At 44.7% G+C, this 26,661-nt stretch overlaps 3 protein-coding genes across 3 annotated transcripts in view; 2 read left to right on the top strand and 1 right to left on the bottom strand.

Annotated features, from left to right (window-relative positions):
• Positions 1-3,334, top strand: part of LOC135111102 (DE-cadherin-like) — a 99,511-nt gene extending 96,177 nt beyond the window's left edge. The window contains exon 11 of the mRNA XM_064024062.1: positions 3,198-3,334. The gene's annotated coding sequence lies outside the window, so the exon portion shown is untranslated. The remainder of the gene's footprint in view (positions 1-3,197) is intronic.
• LOC135111288 (neural-cadherin-like) lies at positions 101-26,326 on the top strand. Its single transcript, XM_064024525.1, has 17 exons — positions 101-139; positions 3,198-3,348; positions 3,859-4,020; positions 4,221-4,345; positions 14,278-14,439; positions 17,640-17,762; positions 17,888-18,037; positions 18,377-18,549; positions 18,986-19,172; positions 19,823-20,017; positions 20,318-20,458; positions 21,328-21,531; positions 22,263-23,280; positions 23,719-23,904; positions 24,043-24,170; positions 24,543-24,636; positions 25,235-26,326. Exons 1-17 carry the CDS (start codon positions 101-103, stop codon positions 26,086-26,088), a joined length of 4,092 nt encoding a protein of 1,363 aa, XP_063880595.1. The 3' UTR covers positions 26,089-26,326.
• Positions 8,311-12,314, bottom strand: LOC135111101 (uncharacterized). Its single transcript, XM_064024058.1, has 4 exons — positions 12,184-12,314; positions 11,087-11,231; positions 10,440-10,767; positions 8,311-10,186 (listed from the first exon to the last, which is right to left on the bottom strand). Exons 2-4 carry the CDS (start codon positions 11,226-11,228, stop codon positions 9,277-9,279), a joined length of 1,380 nt encoding a protein of 459 aa, XP_063880128.1. The 5' UTR covers positions 11,229-11,231; positions 12,184-12,314; the 3' UTR covers positions 8,311-9,276.
• Positions 26,327-26,661: the final 335 nt, after the last annotated feature.

Raw genomic sequence — 26,661 nt, 5'->3', positions numbered from 1 at the left:
CACACGGCTGGACGAGGAAAAGCAATACTCTCAGGTCTCAATATTTGCAAAAAGGTCACGGCATGCTGCTTGTGTGCATGTGTCCACCGTAGGAAGCAAAATGCATGCAGGCCACCACAGCAGGCTCCCCTGGTCCAAGGTGCTGCCGAGACACTCACAGGAAGAGGCGTGGAAACAAAACTTCGGAGGCTGGAAAACTGTACTGGGATGTTTGGTGAAATAAGTCACGTGTGTTTTTGCATGCGCCGATCGTCAGAAGGAAACTGTGTGTGAGTCGCGTATGGCAAGACTCGGAACTGGACTGAGCGATATTGGGTTGCTGTTATGAGACTTGGGGACACACACTCGTTTATACGTAGTTTTTTTTTTTTTTTTATTTGTTCCGTTTTCTTGTTGTTTTGTTTCGTTCATAAACGTCCGCGTATCATTTTCAATCTTCTTTATTTTATTTTTTGTTTATTTATTTATTTATTTTTTTTTTTTTGTAGTTGTTTAAGTTTCGTCTGTTTTGTTATTATTTCTCTTCGTTCATAATCGTCTGTGTATCAAGATATTTGTTTCTTTTCCGTTTCGTTTGTTTCGTTATTGTCTTTTTTCATCATTCATAATCGTCCGCTTACCAAGATTTTCACTTTTTTTTTACTTCTGTTTAATTTCTTTCCTTATTGTTTTCTTTTTTCTCGTCTGCATTTTTTTCACATTTTTCTATTTTCCCTATTTTTAAATCGTAAGTGTTTATTTGTATATTTATTTATTTTTCTTTTTTTACGTAAAGTTTTCCATGATATCCCTTAATACTGAACGTACCTGATAATTATTAGATACCACCTTTATTACTTTCTACCGATCTCAAGTTTCTCTGCACGGTATTCGAAACGTTTGAGAACACAAGTTTCCTATTTTTTATATTGTTCGCGGAAGAAAATGTGTGTGTTGTTGCATATTTTAACCCTTGCAAAACATAAAAAAGGTGGAACGTAAAAATTTTTGAGTGTTCCGTGCAAATTATATGAAAGAGAGAAGTGCCATAAGTATTGCCAGCTACCGTGTATGTGCCGAGGATTTGTTGTCTCGTTATAAAGCCTGAGAGCCGTTTATCCTGTCTTATTTAGTTGTGTAATGTAAACACGACACTTTCAAACCTCGTATACAGGGTTGTTGTTTTATGACGTAAAATTCAGCACATCCACGAATATATGACTTTTATCTCACGCCACTTTGTTACCCAGGACTTGGTGTACCATTTTTTTTTTCCTCACTGTTGGAATTACTATAAAAATTTTTGCAAAAGTTTTCCCCACAGTTCTTGCTTCACCCCGAGTGTCAGGCATATCCGGCCTTGATTAATATTCGGAGCAGATTATAGACAGCAACGGTGGAGTATTAGTATAGTTTATGAGGGAGATTACAGCGTAAACAGCAGTAAAATAACTTGCAGCGCGGGATAGCAGCAGTCCCTCATCCCAGGCACCGAGAGCTTCCCTGTTGATTTGCATTTAAATTACATCTGTGAGCATATATATGTGTGCTTTTACCCTCCTAACACGCAGCGCAGAGGTTAACGACTCATTTGTTTAGGAATACACGGATTATTTTATTCTAAGTACTTTTCAGGCAGAAGTATTCACGGGTGATTAAGAAGCAAACCACCGGAGAGACTAAAGGACAGAAAGTAAAACCTGCCGAACACTATTCAAAGGAGAAAATCGCTGGGGAGACTAGAGTGAGATGAAGAAATGAACCCGAAAGGAGTTCAGCAGAGGAATGACAGGTGCAGCTGGATGAAAACTTATACATGGCGCCAACTCGTGACACTTGAGGAGCAGCGAAAGAAGTATTAGTGGATATAGTACCTGTGATATTGAAGTTATTCATTGATATTACATTGAAGTGAGTGGCTTTAATCTACTCCTAAAATCAGGCGTATTAATTCATCGCCCTGCTCTCCACACTTCCGCGTCATTACCTCTCTATTAAATAACTCGGCTGGAAAGTTGCGTAAGCGGTGACCAGGTTTACAATAAGTGGAAAGAAAGTTACCTTATTATTGCCACCCAATTTACGAGGTAAAAGTTAGAAAAGCCAAATTCATGAGTCAGTTTAAAAGTTTCTATCGGGAGTAGTATATATGTAGTAGTAGTTGTAGATGTAGGAGGAGGAAGACGAGGACGGGGACTACTACTACTACTACTACTACTACTACTACTACTACTACTACTACTACTACTACTACTACTACTACCACTACTATAACTACTACTACTACTACTACTACTACTACTACTACTACTACTTCTCTCTCTCTCTCTCTCTCTCTCTCTCTCTCTCTCTCTCAAGATGAACACTGCAACGTCACACACACACACACACACACACACACACACTTGCAGTTAATTATACGCACCTTAATGGGGTAAATATGTCTCATTTGTTTTTAATGGACTTTCCTTGTCCTTCCTAAACGCGCGCGCACACACACACACACACACACACACACACACACACACACACACACACACACACACACACACACACACACGGCCATAGCTGGGCAAAAATCGACTTAACGAAGGAAGGGAGAGTGAGTAGAATGAATGAGAGAGAGAGAGAGAGAGAGAGAGAGAGAGAGAGAGAGAGAGAGAGAGAGAGAGAGAGAGAGAGAGAGAGAGAGAGAGTGGTTGGTTATTGACGCAGTGAGATGGAAGGGTGGGAGGAAGGATCCTGCTCGATATGGCTGCAGTTATTGACTTAACCTAACCTAACCCAACCTAACCTAACCTAACCTAACCTAATCTTGATCTAACCTAACCTAATCTAGATCATACATACCTTCACCTAACCTAATCTTTATCTAACCTGACCTAACCTTGATCTAACCTAACCTAACCTAAAGTAACCTAACCTAACCTAGAGCATTAACCTTGACTTAATCTAGCCTGACCTAACCTAACCTGACCTGGCCTGACTAACCTGACCTAACCTAACCTAACCTGACGTAATTTAATCTAACCTGACTTTACCTAATCTAACCTGACTTTACCTAATCTAACCTGACCTAACTTAATCTAACCTGAACTAACTTAATCTAACCTGACTCTACCTAACAACCTAACCTGGAACATTAACAGGAGATAGTGTCCCTCTTCTTGTTCTTGTTCTTTCTTGTTCTTCTTGTTCTTCTTGTTTTTGTTCTTCAGCTACGATACTCCTTTGACGCCACGGCACCGCACGATGTGGTCAGCAAATTCGCGCTCAAGTCCAACGGGGAGCTGTGGAGTACGCGACGCCTGGACCGGGAGGAGCAGAGCCAGTACCGGGTGCCCATCAGGGTGACGGACGGCATGCCAGGTGAGTGGTCGTGGTGGTGGTGGTGTTGGTGGTGGTCAATTTAAACAGGCATGCTATGTTATTTTTTATTCATTTATTTTTTTCATTGAGCAATTTATGTTTGTCGTCTTTTTTTTTTCCTTGTTGCTACGTGTGTGTGTGTGTGTGTGTTTTATCTACAGAATATCAAAACTATAAACTATATTTGCTCTGGAGTGAAAGAGGTTAGCTTGAGACACGCACACAAATACACTCACACAAAAGAGAAGTAGAAAAAATTTACCTTGTGTAACTTATTGTTCTGTTCTCCTTACCTCCACTGACATGCTACACACACAATATTAAAACTACATTACATTTTCATAGACGTGAAAGAGGTAAGCTTAAGACACACACAGAAAAAAAAAAAAAACATTTATCTTGTGTAATTTATTGTTCTGTTCACACACACACACACACACACACACACACACACACACACACACACACACACACAAGCCTAGTGTCCATGAAAGCGCTTGTCTCCTGCAGGGCACGCGCGAGTCACCATCTACTGGATCACGGTGCAGGACGTCAACGATGTGCCGCCCGTGTTCGACCGCTCGCTGGGCGTGTACGAGGTGCAACTGCCGGAAAACAGAGAGGTCGGCAAGCCCACTGGGATCCGCCTCGCTGTGGACGACGCTGACCTGGGTGAGTGTGATACGAAAGATCTGGAGATGTCTATTCGATTAGTTTAGAGTGGTAAGAGTGTAAATGCCAAGATGGATCTCTCTCTCTCTCTCTCTCTCTCTCTCTCTCTCTCTCTCTCTCTCTCTCTCTCTCTCTCTCTCTCTCTCTCTCTCTCTCAGTTGTTGTCTGGATAGTTACGTAGCTACTTCCCTCCCCGCCAGTCAACCAGTTCGCCTTCGACATCATCAGTGGGAACGAGGAAGGCAAGTTCGGTATCGACGCCACCTCCAGGACTCTCATAGTGGCCACTCCTCTCGACTACGACGATCCGGTGAACGACAGAAATGTAAGTAGTAGTAGTAGTAGTAGTAGTAGTAGTAGTAGTAGTAGTAGTAGTATTTGGTGAGCCGCAGCCACGCCATAATTTACTGTTGTCCTTTTCATCGCTTCCTAGTCGCCGCTGTACTAGTATACCATTGCCCTGAAGGGATCTGATGAATAAGTAAATATGATGGACAGGTAACATGTGCAATGCCTATCACAGTAAAGAACAAAGTTATGAGGAAAATCACTCTGTTAACTGATCGAACTCCTTCTCTTAAATAGTTAGTACCTTCGCAAAGTTCCCCTAAGATAGAAAAAATAAATAAAAAAGGAAGAATTTTGAAGGAGTATATTAAGTACGAGCTTGATTTCTTGTGACCACGCTGAAGGCAGTTCAAACGCGTGCATTTTTTTTTTCTTTCTTCTTTATATGCGCTTACCACCGCGTTCTTTCTCCTTTCACATAAATTTGCGTGCCGTGCCGCATCCTCGCGCCTCGGCCCTCTGCACCGCCCCACTCCACGCTAACAAAACTGCATATAAATGGATCTAAGTATGTTTTGTCACGCCGTAAACAGTTACCAGAATGCAGGCTACACAACATGGCAGAGCACTAGCACAAGACTTTTGACTGCGAGGCGCCTGCTGAGCCAAACACACCATTACTTTTTAGCTAGCGGAGAGCAGCGCAGTGGCGGGGGGCGGGATGGCGGAGCGACGCTGTGCTGGGGAGGTAACCGTTGCCTAGCTCGGTGTCGGTGAAGGAGGCGGCGCGCATCACAAGAACCAAGAAGCGTAACTTATCACTTTACGACCCCTTGCTTATTGGACACTCGTGGAGCAGCAGCAGGGCCGCGGTAGCGCCGCGTTGCTTGAGGCTGGGCGACGCTTCCAGGACGGTGTGGCAGAGGTTCAAGTTGGTGAGGTCATGGTCAGAAGTTGATTAACCTGCCGCGTTCACTTTCTCTCTCTCTCTCTCTCTCTCTCTCTCTCTCTCTCTCTCTCTCTCTCTCTCTCTCTCTCTCTCTGTTATACCTCAGCTCATTATTCCCTAGACTGTTGTGTAAGATGGTGTGTTGCAAATTTAAAGCGTAATTTCGAAGAACACAACTGACTGGCAGAGAAGTGATCGAATAGTTTAATCTCATGGTGCCTGTAGTTTTATTTCAGCTGAATGAAATTGTCTTGGATTACTCAGATAATATTAAAAGATGGCATAGCGTCTCTCACCCATCCCAGCTCTACCACTGCGATCCCTCTGTAGTACTTCGGTTTCCTTTGCACAGTTATTTGTCATCTTGCTGTTGACTCTTGATTTCATAATGCCTTTGAACCTCGAGGAGCGTTCAGCCTTCCTGTGCCTTCCATCTTCTCTTCCACGCCTCGTCTCCAGGGGATTGACTTTCCGAAGCAGATTAACTTGATTAATGATTTCTTTACAACTCATTCGAGTATGTTGGTGATCTTCTGGCTTTCCTTACTGAGTCTTGGTCATCCTCTTTTAGAGATTTCGGTGAAAATCTTGCTGTTGCCTTAGACATATCAAAAGCTTTTGATAGGGTCTAGCACGAAGCTTTGATTTCTAAACTATCCTCCTACGGCTTCTATCCTTCTCTCTGTAACTTCATCTCAAGTTTCCTTTCGGACCATTCTATTGCTGCTGTGGTAGACGGTCACTTTTCTCCTAAACCTATTAACAGTGGTGTTCCTCAGGGTTCTGTCCTGTCACTCACTCTCTTCCTTTTATTCACCAATGGTCTTCTAAACCAAACATCTTGTCCTATCCACTTCTACGCTGATGATACCACCCTGCATTTTTCCATGTCTTTTCGTAGACGTCCTCTAAAACTTCTAATTGAGTTAGAGCAAACTAAGTATTGTTCAGTGTCTCAAAAACTCAATTCCTCTATCAATCAACTCGACACAACCTTCCAGACAACTATCCCCTCTTCTTCAATGACACTCAACTCTCCCCCTCTTCTACACTGAACATCCTCGGTCTGTCCTTTACTTATAATCTAAACTGGAAACTTCACATCTCATCTCTAGCTAAAACAGCTTATATGAAGTTAGACGTTCTGAGACGTCTCCGCATGTTTTTCTCATCTTTCTAGCTAATATCTCTGTACAAGGGCCTTATCCGTCCATGTATGGAGTATGCTTCACATGTCTTGGGGATGTTCCACTCATACCGCTCTTCTAGACAGGGTGGAATCGAAAGCTTCTTGTCTCATCAACTCCTCTCCTCTAACTGACTGTCTTCAGGCTCTTTCTCATCGTCGCAATGTTGCATCTCTTGCTATCTTCTACCGCTATTTTCATGCTAACTGCTCTCCTGATCTTGCTAGCTGCATGCCTCCCCTCCTTCCGCGGCCTCGCTGCATAATTTTTTCTTCTTTCTCTCACCCCTGTTCTGTCCACCTCTTTTATGCAAGAGTGAACCAGTATTCTCAGTCATTCATCCCTTTCTCTGGTAAACTCCGGAACTCCCTGCCTGCTTCTGTATTCCCACCTTCCTATGACTTGAACTCCTTCAAGAGTGAGGTTCCAAGACACATCCTTCATTTTTTGACAACCGCTTTGGACCCTGTTCGGCGACCGGCATCTCAGTGGGCCTCTTTTTTTTTTCTTTTATTGTATTTTTGTTGCCCTTGGCCGGTGTCGCTCCTACAGAGAAAAAAAATCTCACAGATTTTTTCTTGCCTCCATAAAGCAGAAAGATATATGTAATCAAAACTTTACTGTCACCTATCACACAGCCACATAATATCACGTTATCCAGCCTAAAAATTTTTCATCCTCCCTAACGTTCAAGAGCTTTTCGCTAGGGTACCTTGTCAAACGCCTTACTAAAGTTCAGTTATATAATGTTATAACTATCCTCATTATCTGCTCCATCATAGACTTCACTACAGAAACTTAACTAGCTAGTGAGGCATATTTTCCCCTGCGCGAAGAAATGCTGTGAATCTTTTTTCAACCTATGCTTGTCTAAATGACCCTTAATATTCATCACATTATTTCCTACAGTTAAAGACAGGCTGACTGGCCGGTAGTTCGACATTAACGTTTTATATATTTTCATATAAATTACTACATTCGCTTGCCTCCACTTTACCAGCACCTTTCCAAAATCTAATGATTTCTAAAGATATTAATTAGTGGTCCACTAATAACATCTTTACATTCATTTGAAGGTCTGGGATATAATTCGTCTGGCCAAAGTAATTTGAACTCTTCAACCTATTTCTTGTTCCACTTCCTTCTTGGTTATGGAAATATGTTGGCTTATCATCATTGAAAAATCTGTCCGCTCACCGGCACGCGCGAGGAGAGCCGAAGGGAATGTCACGAAGCCTCCGTTTCGAACTTCTCATCCTCGCTGACTAGGCTGTCACGTGATAACGCTGGAGGTGCAGTGCGAAACAGCCAGTGTTCAGTCCTACCACAGCCGGCTGTGATCAAGTCCGCCGTGACCACCCTCAGCTCAGCCACTGCAGTGTCAACATGCTTGCATTGCTACCATTCCACAGGTGTCTTCCTTTTATCATGTACCAAAAAAAAAAACACAGAAATATTATACATGAAATAGATTATATATGATAATAGAGACATGCGACAATTAATTATAAATGCAGCAATCTCTCTGATATACCTGATAAAATTACAACAGGTATATGGTATATGCAGTCTGCATAATTATGCATACTTCTCAATTATATCATAACTAAGGCACATACTCAGATAGTAACATTAATGAATGGAAGAATGAAATTTATAACGAAAGGCGAAAACAACCAGTCAAACTGTCCGAGATAAAATATCGTCATCTGAGACGCAGATTATATGCGTCATCTTTACATAATTTGTCTAAGTATAGTTTCTTGTTACAAACATTGTCTCTTCTGCAAGAACTTGGTGTTTTAACGTGTGTAGCAGGGTAACGTGTGTAGCAGGTCTCTCTTTTTGGAATTTCTTAAAGACCAATTAAATATTGTAGTTTTTAATCAGCTAAGAAATATTTAAAACATCACCAAATAATGCATATTATCATATTCAATGGATAATGAAAACCTCATAGAAGTACAGCATCGTCATAAATGATTGAAAATGAAAATTCATAGCTGGTTGCTTTTAACATTTTGTTATAAGAACATTAAGAACATAAGAACATAAGAAATAAGGGAAGCTGCAAGAAGCCACCAGGCTTACACGTGGCAGTCCCTGTATGAAATATACCTACCTATTTCCACCTATCATCCCCATCCATAAACCCGTATAATTTCTCTTAAAGCTCCCTAATGTCTTAGCACTAACAACATGATTACTGAACCCGTTCCACTCATCTACCACTCTATTTGAGAACCAATTTCTTCCTTTCTCTTTCTTAAACCTAAATTTTTCAGGCCTGAATCCATTATTTCTTGTTCTGTCGTGTTTGTTGATCCTAAGAATTTTGCTTACGTCCCCCTTGTTATAACCCTTATACCACTTAAAGACTTCTATCCCCTCTTAACCTACGCCTCTCTAAAGAATGTAAATTTAACAGCTTCACTCTCGCCTCGTAAGGAATATTCTTCATCCCCTGTATCCTTTTAGTCATCCTCCTTTGTACTGATTCTAATAGACCTATATCCTACCTGTAATGTGGGGACCAGAACTGCACAGCGTAGTCTAGATGAGGTCTGACCAGCGCAAAATATAACTTTAATATTACTTCGGGCTTTCTACTTTTAACACTCCTAAAAATTAATCTTAATACTCTATTTGCCCTGTTTCTGGCCTCTATGCATTGCTTTCTTAGACATTCATGAGAGACAACACGGACAAAAATGAAGCTGCTGAGACCATGAACTAGAAGTCATGATATTTCCAATTGAACCTTATCATATTTCTGTAAATAATACATTTAATTTCCCTGAGTTGGACACACCGCCTGGCCGGGCCTGAGGGTTAAGGCTCCACCACAAAGTCCTGAAAGGCCTCGGTCACTAAATCCATGACCCGAGTCGTCATCTCAGGGTTGCTCATCGATGCCAAGTCGTCGAAATAGATTTTCATTTCTTTCTTTAAGTTAAAGAATATCATCTTATGCAGCAACCATTGTGGAATTAACCTCATAATTCTGCTCATCCTGACCCTGACCCAGGAGGAGAAGCCCGTGGTGAGTGTGCCCCGGTTAAACATTCGCCCGTGCTCTGAGAGTGTTATTAGGTTCACAAAGACACAGAAAATCATGGACGCCGCGGCTGACTTTTGATATTCTGCCAAAAAATCTTCGAACTTCCAGTGTGGCAAGGCTGCATCCAGGCTGGCGGCGGCGGAGGTGAAGGTTTCGTAGTAAAGTGTCTGCACCTCCTTCAGATGGTCTCTTCTTGTAGCCTTCTGGGTGGATGTGTGCATAAGGTACTGAAGGTCGAACATGGGGCTTCGCCATCCTACGTTCCCCCAGTCGATCATCGCGAAACCTTCGATAGCGCCTTCCTCGTTACTCTTAAACATGATGTTGTTGGTCCAGAAGTCCCCGTGACTCAGACACACAAATGCTTTCTTCTCATTTAGTATTGAAAATTCCTCGATGTCATTGACCATCTTATCCTTGTTAGAGGCGATGGCTTCCACCAGACCCGGGAACTTTCCTTCATGAACCTTTAATGAGCCCTGCAGACACTCTAAGATCACCTGGTTAAATGTCTTTAATATGGTGTTAATCAGTGCATTTTCTTTGAAGTCTGGGTATTTAGCGAGAAAGTCCTGGGTGCGGCTGAATGCGTAGGAGACAGCGTGGAGATGAGCTAAGTCCCGCACTGCTGCCCTGAGCTGCAAAAGGCTCAGGCCACGTCTCTTATCCCCCACCTGGAAGCTGTGGAAGAGGCAGTCAGTTAGGGACGTGGTTATAGTAATTGCAGACATAGCTTCCTGGAGTATTAGAAGTATTAGAAGCAGTCATAGCTTTTGTCATGTTAGTGTTTGAAGGATTAAGGACTTTCTACAGTTTTATCATCAGCAGGACTATTTCTTTAATAGAAGTAGTCACAGCATTCTGCTGTGTTAATAGTACAGGAGAAAGCACGTTCCCACTACTCCACTACTATAACAGCATAAGCAGTACATACCCAGCCTCCCGCAGGTCCTGCATCATCAGCACGTATTCACCAGTAGCACACACGCCGTACACATACTCAGGAGCGTGGATGGGATACCTGTTACCACTTCGCTCTTTCTGGAAAGTGTTCAAGGCAGGCAGGATTTCTGAGAGAGCCAGTAGCTCCTTCTTGGGTGGGCCCATCCACTTTGATGCTTCTTGCTCAAATTCGTTGCCGGAGATGAACTTCACAATGAAGCTGTAGTGAACAGGCGAGGGTGTTCCGCCTGCTGGCGTCACCTGGGCCTCAGCCACAATCCTCATCACTTCGCTGGAGAAGTTTTCACATTTACCACAACCTGAAGCAGCACTCCTTTTCAGTACATAAACATGCGTATAATATTATGAGAAGAGAAGTTTGCAGTATTTGAATCCAGTCGTGGTGGGTTTCTACAGTCTATAATACTGAGATTCCTCTTTCTCCAGGAAGTGAGTTTGCAAGAAAGATGATTCGTGAAGATAAAAGGATAGTCGTTCACAAAGTTGACAGGAAGTATTTATATGTAAATGATTGTCTTGTTTTCTTCAGTAATAAAAGTTTAAGGAGGTTTATGAGCAACAAATTTAGTGAATCAATTTATGTAGAACCAAATGTGGAACAAGTTGATGATGACTGACCTGGATTGATCTCGAACGAGTCAACCTCCACAGTTGATTTGCGAGAAGTTCTTGACTCATACTGGGATAAGACAACTTCCAGCCACTCCTTGGTGACCTCTGACGCTGCTCTGGGATTCTTCGGGGGCGTGAAAAAGGGCATGACCTGGAAAGTACAGTTTTCTCCTTCACTTCATCGTCGTTGTTCTTGTCAAAACTAAGCGCAAGCAAATGACTCAAAGTAACACTGCAATTTCAGAACTAATAGTACCATAGAGAACAGCGGCCTCAACGGTGCCTGTAATGCATTGCTAATACACTCTTCACATTAATTAGTTCTTGACCTTGTTTACCTTTTTTTTTTTTAAGGTAATTACTCGTGGTGAGTTTGTGTGATATTCTGATAAATTCAAGACGTTATGAAAATAAGAGTGTCTATTTATATTCTAGGCAAGCAATCTCATAAAGGGTGGTCCAGACAAATCACCACACGCTCACACACACATCATTTACACTCTTATCCCCGCTGACCCCTGGTGGAAAGAGAGAGTTTCGTTGACCGTCGCACAGCTGGTGACGCAAATCCACAGCAAAGCCGGACAGCATGAAAATATGCATATTTGGATTTTAATACAGAGGTTAGAGAGACGAGATCTGGCGGGAAGAACGCCGCTTGTGTGTCGCCTTCCTGGCAGTTCCTCACCAACCAGCTGGCACACTCATCTCCCAGGGACGCGCGCTATCTCAGAAATGCTAACAGCTCCCATATCTGCGGGTTGGCTGCACACACACAACTACATAAATATATTCATGATTACAACTATTCATATCCGTAAAGCAAGTCGTAACAAACGTATAAGAAAGATTAATAAATGTCAAAGTATAGTGCAGAGAGAGAAGCTATTAAGATTATCAAATAGTTAGATAGTATGTTTTATGTGTTGGTTATCAATCGGTGGCAATGAACGTCCGTGAAAAGTTGTGTGGTATGTGAAGAGGGTTGGCGTAGTCATGCTAGCTCCGCCCACATCTGTCCTCCACATCTACAGTACCCATCTACCTAAACACACACACATACATTAATGATGCTACTCATCTAATTACTGCACAGTTATTACCGGACATCTGTTTACATAGACGACTTGATATGTCTCGTGGACGGTGGAGGGCAGGGAATGAGAGGCGTTGAGACACTGATTGGGAGACGAGGGTTGCGTCACAAACTGCACGATTAGCTGTGAGAGGCGCCACACACTTTCTGAAGCACGTCTTACGCGACCAAGTACACGAAAGATTGTGAGGCCGCGGCCTAAGGAAGGAAGGACGGGTTGGCTGCGTACAAGGGATAGAGGAAGAGATCTATAAAGTCTAATTAGATCAAATTAGTGCCACGATCGTATGGGACGGTCAGTGTTTGAGATACTACGGACTTACGTATCTTACCAATTCGCTTATATGAAAGGTTTGCGCCATAGAATAAGGACGTAAAGCTTATGTAAAGAAATTTTGTGAGGAGATCTACTTACACGTATTGCTGGGAGGGAAGTGACTGAGCAGCAGGCTAAAACAAATCACCTTTCCTCTTAGAAGTGGGCTTAGCACAGGGCACTGTGTTGTCACCTGCCAGTGCCACTAACAGTTATGAATTTAAGAAAATAAGGAAAGTTGCAAGAAGTGATGAGGTCTACGCGTGGCGGTCCGTGCATGAAACAAACCTGCCTACACATTTCCACCTATAATTCTCATCCATGGGTTTATCTAATCTTCTTTTCAGGCTCCCTTATGACTCAGCACTAACAGTCTGATTACTGAGTCTAATCCATTCATCTAACTTGTCAACAATACCTGTGAAATGTGTGCGAGTTGTAGCGTTCTCTTTCCCTCACGGCGGCGGTGACACAACTGACGGTATGCGAGGAGAGAGGCGCTCCTTTCTGCAGTGACGAGCTGTAACGCGTTCTTCCTTTAATCTAAATCATTCAAGGCTCTTTATCTCATCTGACCTTCATATCTGTACACACACAACCGTGGACGTGACGTGTTGCTGTTGTGCGCGCCACTCACGATGATCACCATGTAATTGTGCCGTGTAACAAAGCAGAGGAAAAGAAAATGAGAAAATACATGATGTTGGTGAAGCGCTGGAGAAAGGACTTGCATAGCCCTATAATTGCCACTGCACGAAACCCAGGGACAAATACCAAAAGAAAAGAAACATTCACAAAGAAAATGACCAAGGAAATTATGCAACATAGCGAGAGACATCAGTATTGTATCATTTTAAAACCACTCCAGTTATAGAACCGTATCGAAGCAGCTCTCCTAGAAATTATTATGCTTCACGTATACCTCGTCTCACTGATGACTTATCTGGTTACATCAACTTTTTTTTTTTTTTTTGCAGCGTCAAATGACTAATTATATACAAGTGACAGTGCTATATAAAAGTTGTAAAAACAAATACAGTATAAACTATTATTTCACATCCAGTCTTCCTTCTGGCCTCCATTTATTCATTATTTTTTTCTTTATTTCTTACAACTTTCCCTCTCTCCCTCCCTTCCTTTTCCCTGCGTCCTCCCCGCTCCCTTGTTTTTTCATTCGTTCATACATTATTCATTCATTCATTTATTTGTATCTATGATTCTTTATCTCTTTGCCTTCTTCCTTCCATCCTTCCTTCATGATGTGTGTGTGTGTGTGAGTGTGTGTGTGTGTGTGTGTGTGGAGTGCGTGGTGTGCAAATATATGTGCAGTTTGTCCTTGTTCATTAGTTCCTCTCGAAAACTCTCCCTGACTTCTCTTTCTTCGCCTCCCTCCCTCTAACTTTCTCTCCCTACGCACCCTGCTTCTCCTTCCCTTTCACGTCTTCCCTGTTCCCCTAAAGGTTTCCAGTTCGAGCTTGTGCAGCTGCCTCGTAGCTCTAGCTAGGGACCGTATTCTGAAACACTTCTACGCCTCACCTCTACTACATTGAAAAGGCTCGAATTGTAGATACACGGGATTTTAAGGGTGATTCTATAGTTCTAGTGGTAGATCAACAAATTTTTTACATTATTCACTGGAGAAACACTCTTGGGAACCTGGCTCATCATCTCTGTGGCTTTGGAAAATAGTCGTGGAGAGAGAGAGCAAGCGTTTCGGAATACGGCGCCTGCTCATTGTTCTGGCGGCATAATTCAACCAATCCTTCCTCTTCTCCTTTCCTTCAGTTCACGCTTCGGATCCGCGTGAGTGACGGCGCGAATTCCCCCGCGGTGACCGATGTGGTGGTGGCGGTGGTGAATGTGAACGACCAGCAACCAGTGTTCCAGCGAGGCAACTATTCCTTTGACGTGACCGAGAACACCGACTGCTCCGTCACGCTCGGCCAGGTGAGTGTGACTGCATTGCTACTTTCGTTTATAAGTTTGTGGTGTTTAAAAAGAGAAGGAAAGTGTTAAAATTTTTTTTTTTTTTCCCCAGAGAGAGAGAGAGAGAGAGAGAGAGAGAGAGAGAGAGAGAGAGAGAGAGAGAGAGGACTGGTTTTTCAGTGTTATGTTTGACTTTGATGAATGTTTCCTCATCAATTAATTATCTTACCACACACACACACACACACACACACACCATGGAAAGGTACTTAAAATGTTTTACGCATGATATCCCCGCCGTGTTTCTGTTGTTTGCAACGGCAAGGCAAGCACAAGAACAGACCCTCTCAACTCCTCGTCTCTTTTCCTCCTCCCTCTCGTGACCGTTACCTGATTCAGCGATGCGAGGTCTCCCTTTTTCTAATCCATTATGAGAACCTGTTGAAGCATTTTAACTTCATCTGGCTTTTCTTCCTCCACCTGTCTTTGCCTCACCAGACGCGAAGGAAGGATTGTACCTCTCATAACCCCGTATTCAGAAACGCTTTGCTCTCTCACCACCACTATTTTCGAATGTTACACAGATTAGCTAGGTTCTCGAGTGTTTTTTTTTTTCCCCTTATTAATAACTTAGAAATCTTGTTAATCTGCCACTACATCATAAAATCACTCTTAAAAAACTTGTGTAGCTTCAACTACTAGAGCATTTGAAAGTAGTCAATGTGCGGGAAGACACATGGAGGGATAGAACTGAGTTAGAACTACGAAGAATGGGAGTGACAGTAAGATCAAAGGGACAGAAACAACTGGAGGAGACTCGTAAACATGACGCCAACCCCCATGACTGTACGGGGAACGGCGAAAGGAAGAGGAGAAGACGGAGGGAGATCTTAGCATGTATCAAGTGTTTGTGTGTGACGTCAAGAGTCCGCCTGTGCTTAAGGGTCCACCTTTGATCAGCCGGCACACACAGATTCATCGTTTATTCACTAGATTGTTGATACACACGAGCTGTATCTGAGAGTCCGCCAAGATGTCAGCGAAACCAAATAATGATAACATTTCTTTATGAATTTCGGAATACATGTAGATGTCTAAACGTTATTTATTTATTCCTTTCGTCTCTTGACTTGCTCTTTTCGTTCTCCTTACGAGCCTAATATGTAAAACTGTGGTCAGAAGTCGAGCCATACTCACTTCCACTGCGTTTAGCGTTTTCTGTTCACAAGTTCTCTGGTCTGTTAAGGATATATCAACTGGCAAGTTTTACAAACAGATACTCGGCAGATTACTGGACTTAAATTACAGACTCGTGACTCCCGACAGCCACAACCCAGAGATAAATTATCACAGTAGTCCAGCCCTGCCCTGCACCACGATGATACACTTCCTCTACAACAATGAGGGTACACTTGATACCTCAAAAATACTCTACTTTTACAGACTCCAGACTCCCGACGGCCAAATCCGAATGTTAAATCAGCACAATAGTCCAGGCCTGCTTAATAATGAGGGTACACTTGTCAAGGGTACATTTAATACATTTAATGCATATGCTGGCTCCCTTTGAAACTGCATCGAGGGTCAAAACACAAAATACAGGGGAAATACGGTAGGTGTAGAAGGCTCACCGTTGTAACCCTGACTGCACCAGAGCCGGCCCGCACACACTGGCTATCTCCTGTAATATATAGACCTTATTTTCCAAAATCAGTCCAAAACCAGAGATATGGTAAGCCTAGTTGTCAAGAGTGTTTGACTGATAATATAGAAGTGTTGTTAATCTGTCATTAGCACCATGAGAACACTCTTAAAAACACGTGTGACTTCAATTATTTTTTATTGTAAGGGTGTTTTTTGTCACTGCTGAGACGGAGTACTTGTTGAACTGCTAGCGGATTCATGAAAACACCTTTGAAAATCCTAATAACCTCCATTAGAGCAAGTTGAAAGTATATAAGAAGTTGATATGTTTGAGAATACCAGCCATACACTCACTCAGAACAAGAGCCACGTGAACACGCTGCATTTCGCACCCACAACAATTTACATTTTCTTCGACGATTCCCACATGTTTTACTAATCATTTATCTCACTTGTTATTGACTTCCTGTTGCGTCGTAGCGGAGTGATACGGGTTCACTAACGGCCGCTATCTGAACACCTGTCACGTCTCCTTTCACTTATTCCTCTCGTCGTCTGGTAACGATTGGCCGCCTGTCGGTCCTCGCCAGGGCTGTTGGAGGCACCCGTGTGAGGTATGCGAGGCCCTGAATCCGTGTGCCCCTGAGTGTTGCGTGACAGTGGCTCGCTGTTTGCTATATACCTGATTTTTTATTTTTTTTTTTACGTTTTTCTAGTCCCATTCAGAGAGAGAGAGAGAGAGAGAGAGAGAGAGAGAGAGAGAGAGAGAGAGAGAGTGTGTGTGTGTTTGTGTGTGTTAAAAAAATCCTAACGTTACAAGAAATGTTTTCCCGCAGTACCTTTCCATTCCTTCTTGTTCTTATCTCTTGGGTTCTTCTCCTCGCTCTTATCTCTCCTCTCCTTCTCTTCCTTCTTCCTTGTCCTCCTCTTCCTCCTCCGACACACCGAGCTCGAGTTTTATTTGTTACTGCAGACGTGTGTGATGATTAATTTATCACAAACAAACGGAACACCAACAACACATAGATACAAGATACATTTTCATCAGTCTTGCATGGCATAGCTTCCTTTGAGCGAAAGAATATTCCTTTTTCAGTACTTTTTTTCCTTCCCTTGCAGATTTAGGACCGTCGATTTTTTAGTCACTCTCTCTTTCACGAGTGAGATAAAAGTGCTGCGGCGGAGAGGCGAGGGAGACGAAAGGCTCTGATTGGAAGAGCGGTAGATTGCAGCAGGGCGATAGGTCTTAGCTAGACGGAGGAGTACGAGTATAAAGGACGTCAGTGAGAGTTGGGAAGTGGAGAGTGACAAGGGGAGAGCGGGAGGGAGGTAGTTCCACGCTTGATCAGAGAAAAGAATATTTTTTGAGAGGATACTGGATGCTTTTTGGTTATGTTATGTGCAAGACGTACAGGTGGCTGTGTTGATGGAGGTGGTGGTGTTTGTGGTTCCTTTCTCATACCACACACACACACACACACACACACTTCGCTCTTGACCAGTGTCCGGCTTACATAAAAAAATAAAAGCAAGTAAAACGCCTGCCTGCCCTCACCTCCTTGTGTTACCTTCTGCAGGTGAGCGCACTGGATCCCGACCTGCCGCCCTCTGCCACTCAAGACCTCGTGTACTTCCTGCCCCCGGACGAGCAGACCAACTTCACCATCGACGCCCACTCCGGCCATCTCTCCGTCAGAGGCGTGAGTGTGCTTATCTAAATTCGCTTCATACGTACTCTGTTCTTGAGGGGACGGGAGGACATAGGGAAAACTTTACTACTACTACTACTACTACTACTACTACTACTACTACTATTCCCCAACAGTGCCTAGACAGAGAGGCTGCGACAGATGGCACCGTGACTCTAAACCCGCGGGCCACGGACGAGGGCGGGGAAGGTCACGACGCTGAGGCTACCACCGTACAGGTCACCATTCTTGACCTCAACGATAACTACCCACACCTGGTCCGCCCGGTGAGTGGTGATTCAATCAGGTTTGTATGTGGATGTATTATGTGTGCTTTATATTCGTCATTTGTATGTCTCTTTTCCACGTTTTTTCTTTCTGTTACTACTACTACTACTACTGCTACTACTACTGCTACTGCTACTGCTACTACTACTACTACTACTACTACTACAATTTGTTGTTATTCGTTATTGTTGTTATTATTGTTGAAAACCATTTTTCTTCTCCTCCTTCTCTTTCTTCTTCCCACCTTCCCTCCATCCCTCCCACCTTCCCTCCCACCGTTTCTCCACCTTACCTCGATCCCTCCCTCCACTACCTCATTCACCATGCCTTCACTGCAGCCTCAAAGTTACGCTAAGGTAAAGGAGAACCTGGAACCTCATTTGGTGGAGCCCGTGGTGGTCCAGCTGGGGGACTTGGACGCTCCGGAGCATGGGTGTCCCTGCTCCCTGGAATTCCACACCTCCACTCCAGACTCCCTCAGGGACAAGTTTACCCTCACGCCCCTCGGCAGGTGAGAAAGGGGAAGGGGAGGAGTGAGTGTAGTTGGTTAGAGTGAGTTGGTTGGACAAAATAAATTAGATTATTATTGATTTTCCAATTTCCCTTTTTTAATTTTGTATTTTGTGTTTTCTACTATGTATGTATGTATGTATACTTTTGCACTGCTAGATTTGTCAATAAACAACAACAACAACAACAACAACAACAACAACTACTACTACTACTACTACTACTACTACTACTACTACTACTACTACTACTACTGTGTTAGGTGTGTTGGGAAACTGAAAGAGAACAGAGAAAGATGGAAGTGGTGCGAGAGAGAGAGAGAGAGAGAGAGAGAGAGAGAGAGAGAGAGAGAGAGAGAGAGAGAGAGAGAGAGAGAGAGAGATGCTTTTGCTATACTCGAACATCACCGCCCACCCTCCCCGCCCCTCTTTCTACAGGTCCCGCTACCGCCTGAGTCCCGCCGTGGTGCTGGACAGGGAGCAGCAGAAAGTGTACCGCCTCTCCTTCACGGCGAGGGACAGGCAAGGTGTGGCGGGCACTCGGCGCCTCACGCTTGAGGTGGGCGACGAGAACGACTCCCCGATGACTGATGGCACGACCACCATCCGCGTGTACGACTACCAGGTGAGGGGAGGAAGGAGGAAGGGAGGGAGTGCTATGACAGGAGACAGTAAAGCAAGAACAGAAGGAATGAGAAGCGGTGGATGTTTGAGAGAGAGAGAGAGAGAGAGAGAGAGAGAGAGAGAGAGAGAGAGAGAGAGAGAGAGAGAGAGAGAGAGAGAGAGCCTTGGAAATAGAAAATATGGATAACTATACAAATCATGCAAATAAACAAAGCAACGGATAAGTAAACAAATTTCACCTGTCTTACTGCTAACTAACCTAACTTACCTAACCTGAACTAACCTAACGTAACCTAACCTGACTTAAAAGAGATTGATTAAATTAATGAATGAGTGAATGTGAAAGTGAATAAGCAAGTCAAACATTAGGGCATTTGATTAAGGAGTGAATGAGATGAAGGTCCTTATTCAGAAATACTTTGCTCTCTCACCTCGACTATTTTCAAAGCCCGCAGAGATGATTAAACGGGTTTTCACAAGTATTTCTCCTGTTAATAGTGTAGAAATCTTGTTCATCTGTCACTAGAACCGTAACAATATCCTTGAAAATGCGTGTCACTTCAACTAGAGTCTTCTGAACGTAGTGGTGGTGATGCAACGCAGAAGTGATTCAGAATATGGTACTGAATGACTACCCCCACCTCCCCCCAGGGCCAGTTCCCCTCCATGGTAGTCGGGTCGGTTCACGTGACGGACAGGGACGACCACGACCGCCAGGACAAGACCTTTCAGCTGGAGCCGAGCAGCGGTCTGGAGGCGGCGACGCACTTCACGGTGGACCTGTACACGGGAGACATCACCATGCTGAGGGGCACGCCGGCGGGAACGCACACCCTTACAGTCACGGTGAGATTCAGCTTGAGTACGTGGGAGGAGTGGGGAAAGGAGAAGGAGGAGGAGGAGGAGGAGGAGGAGGAGGAGGAGGAGGAGGAGGAGGGGGAAGGAAGAAGAATAAGGAGGAGGAAGAGGAGGAGGAAAGAAAGAAAACCATGGTCTCTAGGATGTAGAAACCCAAAACCCGCAAACCCAAAATCATCTCATCATCAGACATCTCTCTATATTAGTTTCATCATCACCTGTGTTGTAAAAGCCTCGCAGATTTCCGGGTCGTGACAACGGAGCCTCATAAGCCCATGGTGTGTCCAGGTGCACGACAGCTTCCGCGGGGAGGAGGCCGTGGGGCAGGCCGCCATCACCGTGGTAGAGCTGACGCAAGAAGCCCTCTCCCAATCTGGTTCCCTCAGGCTGGCCAACACTTCCGCCGCTGGGATGCTGGAGCAGACCACGGTTAGAGAGAGAGAGAGAGAGAGAGAGAGAGAGAGAGAGAGAGAGAGAGAGAGAGAGAGAGAGAGAGAGAGAGAGAGAGAGAGAGAGAGATAGAGAGAGAGAGAGAGAGAGATAGAGAGAGAGAGATGCACAGGCGAGTCCAGTACGAGATATAATACCATCTTCCTTCTAATTTTTTTTTTAACTTATCATGTCATGTCTGTGGCCTTTGCAAATAGTCGTAGTGAGAGAACAGAGCGTTTCAGAATACGGGTCATGAACGCGAGATGTGCGAGTCTTGGCGAGGTTGAAACATTGCTGCGAGAGGGGCATTGCTCTCCGGAATGGATAACAAGAGAGCAGTAAAGTGTTCCTTGAGATAAGTAAGCTTGTCGGAGAGAACTGGAAAGCGAATAGCTCAGACATGCATACAAGCTTACGAAAAGGAATGTAGAAAACAATGTGAAGACATAAAGGAAATTATAAGAACATAAAAAATAAGATTAACTTTGAAGATGGAGGTTTCAAGACACTTTTCAGAATTTCGGATCGTCCTTTTAACTATACTCTTTAGGGGCTGGTACCTTCAGTGGGCTTTTCTTCTTCTTCTTCTTATTATTATTATTCTTTATCTTTTCTTTATTTTCTCTTGTTTTTTTGTTTTTTTTTTGTTTTTCGTGTGTCGTTAGCTAGAGTCCGTCTTAAATAGAATATAAGATAAATAAATCAAAAGTTGGCCGAAAACTTGTAAAGCGTTTCTCTTAATAACTTCATCTGGAGAACTAATAAACAAACCGATATACTTAAAGGAAAGAAGCCGCTCTTTGTCCACCACCAACTCCCCTCTGCTTCCATTGCTGATCGCCTCTCTCCCTCCGTCCACCCTCCAGCCAGGCGCCGCGGGAACCAGCCTTTACGAGCGGCTCAGGAAACAGATTGCAAGCATTCACCAGATCTCCGAGGACGAGGTGGATGTGTTCTCGCTGCAGGACTCCCCGGGACAGCTCGGTGTGGATGTGCAGTACAGCTGTCGCGGGTCCTCCTCCTGCAGTGCCACCCGACTCAACGCACTCATGCTTAGAAGGAGGCAGCAGGTAATTCCTACACAGGTCTTGAAGGATTGCTTCGATTAAACAGGATAACCGAACAGCAACAGCTCTTTAGTTCCTTACTTCTATATACGCTGGCAGCAGAGTGAGGAGGAATACAAGTGAACACAAAGGAAAAACACATTTGCTTACCTGCTTGTTCTTTCGGGGCTGTTTGTAGAGACTATGCTATCTAATATACAGTGAGAGAAATACGATAAAATAGACAGAGGAGGAGGAGGAGGAGGAGGAGGAGGAGGAGGGGAGGCAGAAGATGGAGGAGAAAGAGAATAATAGATAAGGAAAGAAAATGGGAAGAAGGGAAACTGGAATACAAAAAGGGAGAAGAGAGAGAGAGAGAGAGAGAGAGAGAGAGAGAGAGAGAGAGAGAGAGAGAGAGAGAGAGAGAGAGAGAGAGAGAGAGAGAGAGAGAGAGTATGTGTGTGTTTGTGTTTGTGTTTGCTTGTGTGTGTGTGTGTGTGTGTGTGTGTGTGTGTGTGTGTGTGTGTGTGTGTGTGTGTGTGTGTGTGTGTGTGTGTGTGTGTGTGTGTGTGTGTGTGTGTGTGTGTGTGTGTGTGTGTGTGGAAAATGAATGGCGAAACGGAAGAGTAGGAAAATTAATCGACACAAGAAATGATAACTCCGCCAGCTCTGGTAGTGAATAACTAAGACAGCGAAGATACAGCCCCAGCAATATCTTGACCAGCACTAACGCTTGCCTCTCTCGTCTTGCCCAGGTGTCCGCGGCGCTTGGCGTGGACGTCTCCCTGGTGGACATTAATGCGTGCCTCTACGAAGCCACGTCTCCTTGTGGCGGCCACAGCTGTCAACACACTCTGCGACCCAATCTTACCAGGCCACTCGTGATCTCTGATGTCTCCGCCTCCCTCGTCGCTGTAGAGGTCGTGAAAGACTATACTTGCAGCTGCGGGCCGCTGGAGCCTCCCCCGTCCGTGTGCTACCCTGGCTTCTGCTTCAATGGGGGAGTGTGCCGCGTCAAGAACAACACTCTCACCTGTGAGTGCCGCGACTCCGCCAACTACGGCCCGCGGTGTGAACTCCTGACGGCCAGTTTTGAAAATACCTTCGCATGGTACCAGCCGCTGACAGTGTGCGAACGCTCCTCCCTCACTGTCATCTTTGAAAGCCACGACAAGAGCGGTGTCCTGCTGTACACGGGGCCAACAATTCCTTCTCCTTGGCCGGACTATCCCAGAGACTTCCTGTACGTCATCCTGCGGGACTGGGTGGTGGAGACGTTCCTGGACCTTGGGACGGGGACCATGAACATCTCAATTCCCGTCGAGGAAAACACTTTCAGGGCCTTCCAGTACGTCCTCACGTGGGGCGAAGGAGGCGTGACGGTCGAGGTGGTCAACTGTGGCATCAACGCGACCAGGCATGCTAGCCGTGAGCCGTGCAGGAAAAGTGTGCCCCTGGCGATGATGACCAGCAGCAGCAGCAGCCCCAGCCACCTGCTCAACGCCCAGGGACCTCTTCAGGTGGGTGACGTTGCATCCACGGTCAGCTTCCTCCAGTTAGCGGATTCTTATGGCTGGACGCTCACGCCGCCCAGCACCTCCCCCTTCAGCGGCTGCGTGCTGGAGCTACGGCAGAACGACCGCCTGTACGACCTCAACGCCACAGACTTCAGTAAGAGTGCCATCCAGCCCTGCGACGCCCCCAGGACCTCGCGGGTGGTGCTGGGCAGACATTCCCTCATCATCATTCTCGCCAGCCTCCTCAGCCTCCTGCGTAAGGCCTGCTGTTGTTATTTTCTCCTGAAACAGCTAGACTTCAGGCAAACTTGACATGCTACTTTAATACAGAGGACTCAAGTGTTGCATGTCATTGGTCAGGTATTCACAAAAATTACTAGAGATGCATACACTTAGATTTGTCCCTAATGACAAACTACCGAAATTTGTTTTCAACTCCATACCAATACACCCACCGGCACACACTCATGCACGCCTTCCAAGACTCCCAGCATTCACAAACTCTATAAATTCTAGTACATAGGATATTTCTTTTTATCTCTGCACTGGAATAAAAAGCACCATTTAGTAAAGGTTTGTGTGTGTGTGTGTGTGTGTGTGTGTGTGTGTGTGTGTGTGTGTGTGTGTGTGTGTGTGTGTGTGTGTGTATGTGTGTGTGTGTGTGTGTGTGTGTGTGTGTCCATTCCTGTGGCAGTGCTGATGGTGGTGATCGTGTGTCTGGCGCGGCGTGGCATTAAGTCCCTCGCACACACTGATGTGGACGGCGACATGGTCAAGGAGACGATGGGCAGCACCGACCTGGAGGGCTTCGGTGAGAAGGACGTAACTCACTTCGACCTCAAGTTCCTGCAGGCGACCCTAGACGGCCATGTGGTGGGCGGTGAGTGGCGGAGGCGTGGTGATGCTGGTGATTGTTTAGTAGACGATGGGAACCTTTGTGTTTATTGTTTTCTGTGGAGGTCGACAGTTAAGCGGTGAACCTCTTACATGAAAAAAAAAAAAAATGTTACTTGCACAGACGAAAACGAGAGGGCGCTGCCGGACGTGGCTCAGGACGCCTGCCTCAGGGATACCAGCGCCCCGCTCCCTCAGCAGGTGCCCGAGGGACTCAACATCGGGAACTACATCAGGGAGAGCATTGTGAAGGTAAGAGCATCTGGCTTCCTCTCAGTTTTGCAATTGCCTGCAGATGAGCGTGTGTTAGCTTTGGGATTTATGCGAGAGTGTGTGTAGTATTGTGTGCAGTGGCGTGGATGTGCAGCGTGCCTCGCCTAGGCCGTATTCTGAAACACTTCTGTTCGCACCTCATTTACTTTCAAAAGAGTTAGTTAAAGTTACATGGATTTTAAAGGCATTTTTACTGTTCTAGTGACAGATTAACAAGAATTCTATGTTATAAACAGGAGAAACACACTTAAGAACCCGGTTAATCATCTCTGTGGCCTTTCATAATAGTCGTGGTGAGATAGCAAAGCGTTTCTGAATACGAGCCTGTCACTTGCGTCGCTTCTATCTCAGGTGAATCAGCAGCAGCAGGAGCTGGAAGACTTGAGGCACTACAGCGTGGAGGGGGACGAGATGTCAGCTGCCTCGCTTTCCTCCCTGACCTCCGGTGAGAGAGAGAGAGAGAGAGAGAGAGAGAGTGTGTGTGTGTGTGTGTGTACGCGCTAGAGCTTGGATTAACCCTTTCACTGCTATTTGGCACATCTTTCCTTAATCACTAGCCATTCTGAGGCATCTTTTCTTGTTCTACAGCCATCTGCAAACATTGTATTGGCTACGAAATTGCAAAATGTATTCTTTTATATACCTTTCTTTTTTGTAGATACTTACAAAGACTCCGTGCATTGCTTTTGTTGTTGCATAACGAAGAGAAAGGGTTAAGAGTAGCTGGGAATCAGGGTACCTCGATGAAAAATAGTTTGAAGTAAGGATGGCTTGGAGTAAGAGTGAATGAATGAGTGAGTGGTTTATGCATATATGAGGGATCAAACCAGTTTCATTTGCCCAAAGTATATCGTTATTTTTCTTTTTTTTTTTTTTTTTACTTGGGAATTCGTTTAATCAGTGATCAAATGTTTTATTGTCAGAAGTGTAACATATAACAAGTAAACACAGACCAGGAGTCATTTTCATGCATCCAGTATGGGTAGAGAGAAGCATTATGCCTTCGTTCACTCTCCTTCTTGACACAAAGACCGAATTCCCAGGATCCTCGCGGAGTGACATGATCTTCGACTGCCGGATTGATTGGAGCCAAAGATTTGAAAAGCTCGCACAGATCTACCGTGCGCAGACCAAGGCGAGCGAGAAGAGTGAGGACGGACCACTCAGCATTCCGGGCAAACTGTCCAGAAGCCCCTCGTTCCTGCCTCCTGAAGCCACAAGTGATATAAAGAACGAGGCTCTACATTCTCCTCCGTCTCCCGCCCCTTCCTCCCCGGTCTCTTCCATGGCGGCGGGTATCAGGTTCTCTTACGTGAAGTCCCATCTTGAGCTGCCGCACGTGCCCGTCCTCGTCCTCAAAAGCATTGCCAGTGAGTCCCTAACTTCTGGCCACCGAAGCAAGTCTAATGAGTGTATCCAGATGTCCTCACATCCCTTATCGGAAGAAGCATACGCACCCTTGCACTCCTTTACATTGAAATCTAACCCTCAGCGAGTCGTTCCTCGATCTTTATCCATAAATCAAACGCAGAAATTGCCTGCTTACTCCTCCTCAACCTCCTCCTCCTCCCTACTTTACAAACATCAGCTGAACGCACACACGGCCTCAGCAAGCAAGCACCAGCTTGAAGCGACAGTCACCACCATCAGTAACTTGTACACCAATCCCGCTCAGCGCTCCTCCACAGTCACCAAGTCAACGCACATCATTCCTGACAGGCCCGCCCAGGCTTCAAAGGAACCCGTCGTGAATGGACACTTGGTCAGTCACTCCAACCCTCGCCAGTGCTCAACGAAGACGGTGGCCCTGACAAGTCTTTCTGGCACCAACACGTGTGACAGCCAGAAAGTAGCCACGTCTGGGAAACCAGTGAAAGGTGTGGAAACTTGGTGCTGATGAGATGTGAGATTAGAGGAAAGTACATTAGTGAACTCATAAACACTGGTGAGCCTCTCCCGACCTTTTGCTCAAGTGAACTTCATTGATATAAGCAATGCGTTCCCTCAATGGGCGACGAGCAAACTGTATCAATAGGTGGTGCGAATGCTCAGTGGAATGCTTCAGTCTCGATTGGGGCTGCTAGCAAACATAAATTATAATCCCCTTTTTTCATAATTAAAGACAAATTACATCGTTAACAAGGACTTTAATTTTCAAAAAAGAAAAACATAGGATGATATTTAAGTGATAATCTTTTAGGTCAAGAGAAGCATGTTTACCACTTGCAGCGAGTCTGACAGGCAGCGAGGATTTCACTACTGCATCTGTGAGTGAGGGGGTGAAGGTCAAGCCTAATTATTTTTTTTTTTATCCCTCATGTAGCTGATCCTTTAATCTTTCTCTTTGTGATTCTAAAGGGTTTGTTCTCTCATTAACACTATTATAATTCAAAGGTCATAGAGATAATTAATTGGGTCTCTCTCTCTCTCTCTCTCTCTCACAAAAATCATGAAAACATCCTTGAAATTC

The sequence above is a fragment of the Scylla paramamosain genome, chromosome 21 (genome assembly GCF_035594125.1).
Source record: "Scylla paramamosain isolate STU-SP2022 chromosome 21, ASM3559412v1, whole genome shotgun sequence".
Taxonomy (NCBI): Eukaryota; Metazoa; Arthropoda; class Malacostraca; order Decapoda; family Portunidae; genus Scylla; species Scylla paramamosain.
The sequence above is the reverse complement of the archived record's forward strand: the minus strand, read 5'-3'. Positions and strand labels throughout refer to the sequence as shown.

Bases quoted from the DNA above. Each gene is read 5' to 3' on its own strand.
- LOC135111288 (XM_064024525.1), top strand. From the start codon at position 101: ATGCATGCAGGCCACCACAGCAGGCTCCCCTGGTCCAAG. The intron at 3,349-3,858 runs GTGAGTGGTCGT...TGTCTCCTGCAG, and splicing joins GGTGACGGACGGCATGCCAG to GGCACGCGCGAGTCACCATC. The intron at 24,171-24,542 runs GTAAGAGCATCT...CTTCTATCTCAG, and splicing joins TCAGGGAGAGCATTGTGAAG to GTGAATCAGCAGCAGCAGGA.
- LOC135111101 (XM_064024058.1), bottom strand. From the start codon at position 11,228: ATGCCCTTTTTCACGCCCCCGAAGAATCCCAGAGCAGCGTCAGAGGTC. The intron at 10,768-11,086 runs GTCAGTCATCAT...GTGCTGCTTCAG, and splicing joins CTCGTTCGAGATCAATCCAG to GTTGTGGTAAATGTGAAAAC. The intron at 10,187-10,439 runs GTATGTACTGCT...CCTCTTCCACAG, and splicing joins CAGGACCTGCGGGAGGCTGG to CTTCCAGGTGGGGGATAAGA.